The 2,661-nt window shown below is 33.3% G+C and overlaps 1 protein-coding gene across 1 annotated transcript; it reads left to right on the forward strand.

Annotated features, from left to right (window-relative positions):
- The first annotated feature begins 849 nt into the window (after positions 1 to 849).
- Positions 850 to 2,627, forward strand: LOC108694091 (eukaryotic translation initiation factor 3 subunit I). The gene is made up of 5 exons (XM_018203382.1): positions 850 to 1,020; positions 1,318 to 1,564; positions 1,650 to 1,930; positions 2,026 to 2,226; positions 2,379 to 2,627. The coding sequence occupies exons 1-5, from the start codon at positions 1,018 to 1,020 to the stop codon at positions 2,625 to 2,627; spliced, it is 981 nt and encodes a 326-aa protein (XP_018058871.1). The 5' UTR covers positions 850 to 1,017.
- The last annotated feature ends 34 nt before the right edge of the window (positions 2,628 to 2,661 follow it).

Consider the following 2,661-nt stretch of genomic DNA (forward strand, 5'->3'; position numbering starts at 1 on the left):
CGTTTTTCCCATTAGGTGGCATTAAAAAAACGCCACGAACTTTTTCCCACACCTAATATATATGTAAGTACCTAGTCCAAACTTAAATCCTAATCATGATGACTTACATAATTTTTTTATGTATTCTCGTAGAGAAGTTATTTAATAGTAAGTTAAATCACATAAATTTTATAAACTCATGTATTATAACGTTAAAGTGTTTAAACAATTACTAAAACTGGTTTTTTTTTTTTTTTTACTGAATTGTTTAATAGCATAACGTATTGCTTATGCAATCATAAAGTGTAAAAAGCAGTTATTTAAAGGTAAATCTATTTATATGCCGCTTTTAATAAAAACAAGAGCGTTCTGTTTTATACTTACAGCGTTTATAAGCATCATTTGTCTTCGTTTAATATTTAATAGACAGCAAGGATGAACTGATGCTTATAGCATGTGAACGTGAAAACGAGACGCAGCCTTAGTAAATATTAAGATGCGTTCTACTTTACATTTTTAATGTTCGCGAGAATCATTTCATTATTTTGTTAACGTTTTCAAATATTATAAATAAAGATGAAACGATGCTTGCGGACGTGCGAATGTTAAAGCGAATTGTACTATTTAAACTCCTTTTACATCAGCGATCAGCGTACTAATTAGTTAACTTTCTATTAAAATATCTTCATTATTAGCAATGTATTTATACTAAAATGTATTTATACTAAATTGGCATAATATGCATCAATATGATTAATGAAATACTCATATCATACAATGTTTACGTAAAAAATCGTCGAAATTGAGATAATTCAAGAGAGTGAACGCAGCCTAAGGTCTGTTCTTTTGAAATATGATAGAAACACTAGAGCTCTCAAACTCGAGTTGGCAACACTGCTTGACGGAGTTGAGAGTCGAGTGTTGGTCATTGTGGCTGTGTGGTGGATGTGCGAGTGTGTGGATAATCGTGTGCTGTAAAGAGAAGTTTAATTTGTCGATTAATAAAAAATATACGATCGTAGATTAAAACGCCACATAATGGTTAGTTTTTCCTTAATTTCGCGCCGATACATTATTATTTTTTTTCGTAACAGGAATCTGTGCTACAAACTATGTGATAGAACATGTGACAATATTAACCTCTTCTTCATAGCATTTTTTTAGATTTTTCAGGCAATACTATGATTTATTTCCTAATTTGAAACTTACGTTCAGTTCTTGTTTCTGTGTAATAGTTTTTTCTTAAAAAATTTCTTATATCGCTTAGCAAATGATTATTCATCCAACTTCCCACCTAATATCCATATCTTTCTTACCGATAAAAGAAATTTATTTCAGAAACCTTTGATGTTGCACGGGCACGAGCGTGCCATCACCAAAATAAAGTATAATAGAGAAGGAGATCTATTGTTCTCCGCTAGTAAGGACAAACAACCCAATGTTTGGTATTCGTTGAATGGAGAGCGTCTTGGTACTTTTAATGGGCATAATGGTTCCGTATGGTGTATTGATGTCAATTGGGATACCACGCGGTTGTTATCCGGCAGCGGTGACAATACTCTGAGAGTCTGGGACTGTGAAACTGGTTTGTGCATATGATAGAATTATATATACAGAAATGAGAAAATTTTGCTTGTGAATCATACATGATATCTTTGTATAATATTCAGGTAAGGAAATAGGACAATTGACAACGAACAGTTCTGTAAGAACGTGCGGCTTCAGTTATTCTGCAAACCTCGCGGTATTCTCCACTGACAAGGCTTTAGGTCATCAGTGCGAGATGTTTATTATGGATGTACGAAATGTCGATTCTACGTTATCACAGGAGGATGCGATCTCTAGAATTTCAGTCAATGGTCCTAGAATTTCTGCCATATTATGGGGAGCCCTCGACGAGACCATTATCACAGGTCACGAAGATGGTGAAATTAAACTTTGGGATGTGAGAGTAAGTGTCTTTATCATTAGCTTGATTGCAGAAATATGATATAATATATTAGTAGATACATTGATATTAATTATTGATATTTATAATATTTATAGACAGGAAAGAAGCTGTCTAGTGTTAAAGGTCATAAATCTCAGATAAATGATATGCAATGCAACAAGGATGGCACCATGTTTGTAACTGCATCCAAGGATCACACGGCAAAACTTTTCGACAGCGAGTCTTTAATGCTATTGAAGACTTACAAGACGGAAAGACCCGTAAATTCGGCTACGATATCACCAATTTTTGATCATGTAAGATTCAAGTCAGAATAGTTGTTCATTAGTATGATTTTTGAAAAAATTATGATAGAAGAGTATGGTATAATTTCTACTGAAGGAAATAAATAGTATTATAAATAGTATAAATAAATAATATTTGCTAAATAAACCATATTTTTCTGTAGGTGGTTCTTGGTGGCGGTCAAGATGCCATGGATGTTACCACAACATCTGCACGACAAGGCAAATTCGATTCGCGATTCTTTCACTTAGTATTTGAAGAAGAATTTGCACGTTTGAAAGGACACTTCGGACCCATTAACTCTCTCGCTTTTCACCCTAATGGTCGCAGCTACTCTACAGGCGGAGAAGACGGATATATGCGCATTAATAATTTTGATCAATCTTATTTCGACTTTCATTTCGAATATTAAATTTGTCAAGAGATATATGTATATTATAATATAT

This window comes from Atta colombica, unplaced genomic scaffold, assembly GCF_001594045.1.
Source record: "Atta colombica isolate Treedump-2 unplaced genomic scaffold, Acol1.0 scaffold113, whole genome shotgun sequence".
Lineage (NCBI taxonomy): Eukaryota > Metazoa > Arthropoda > Insecta > Hymenoptera > Formicidae > Atta > Atta colombica.

What these genes read in the sequence shown, in the direction of transcription:
- LOC108694091 (XM_018203382.1), top strand. An exon ending in AGTCTGGGACTGTGAAACTG is followed by an intron (nt 1,565 to 1,649) that starts GTTTGTGCATAT and finishes TATAATATTCAG; the next exon opens with GTAAGGAAATAGGACAATTG. An exon ending in TATCACCAATTTTTGATCAT is followed by an intron (nt 2,227 to 2,378) that starts GTAAGATTCAAG and finishes ATTTTTCTGTAG; the next exon opens with GTGGTTCTTGGTGGCGGTCA.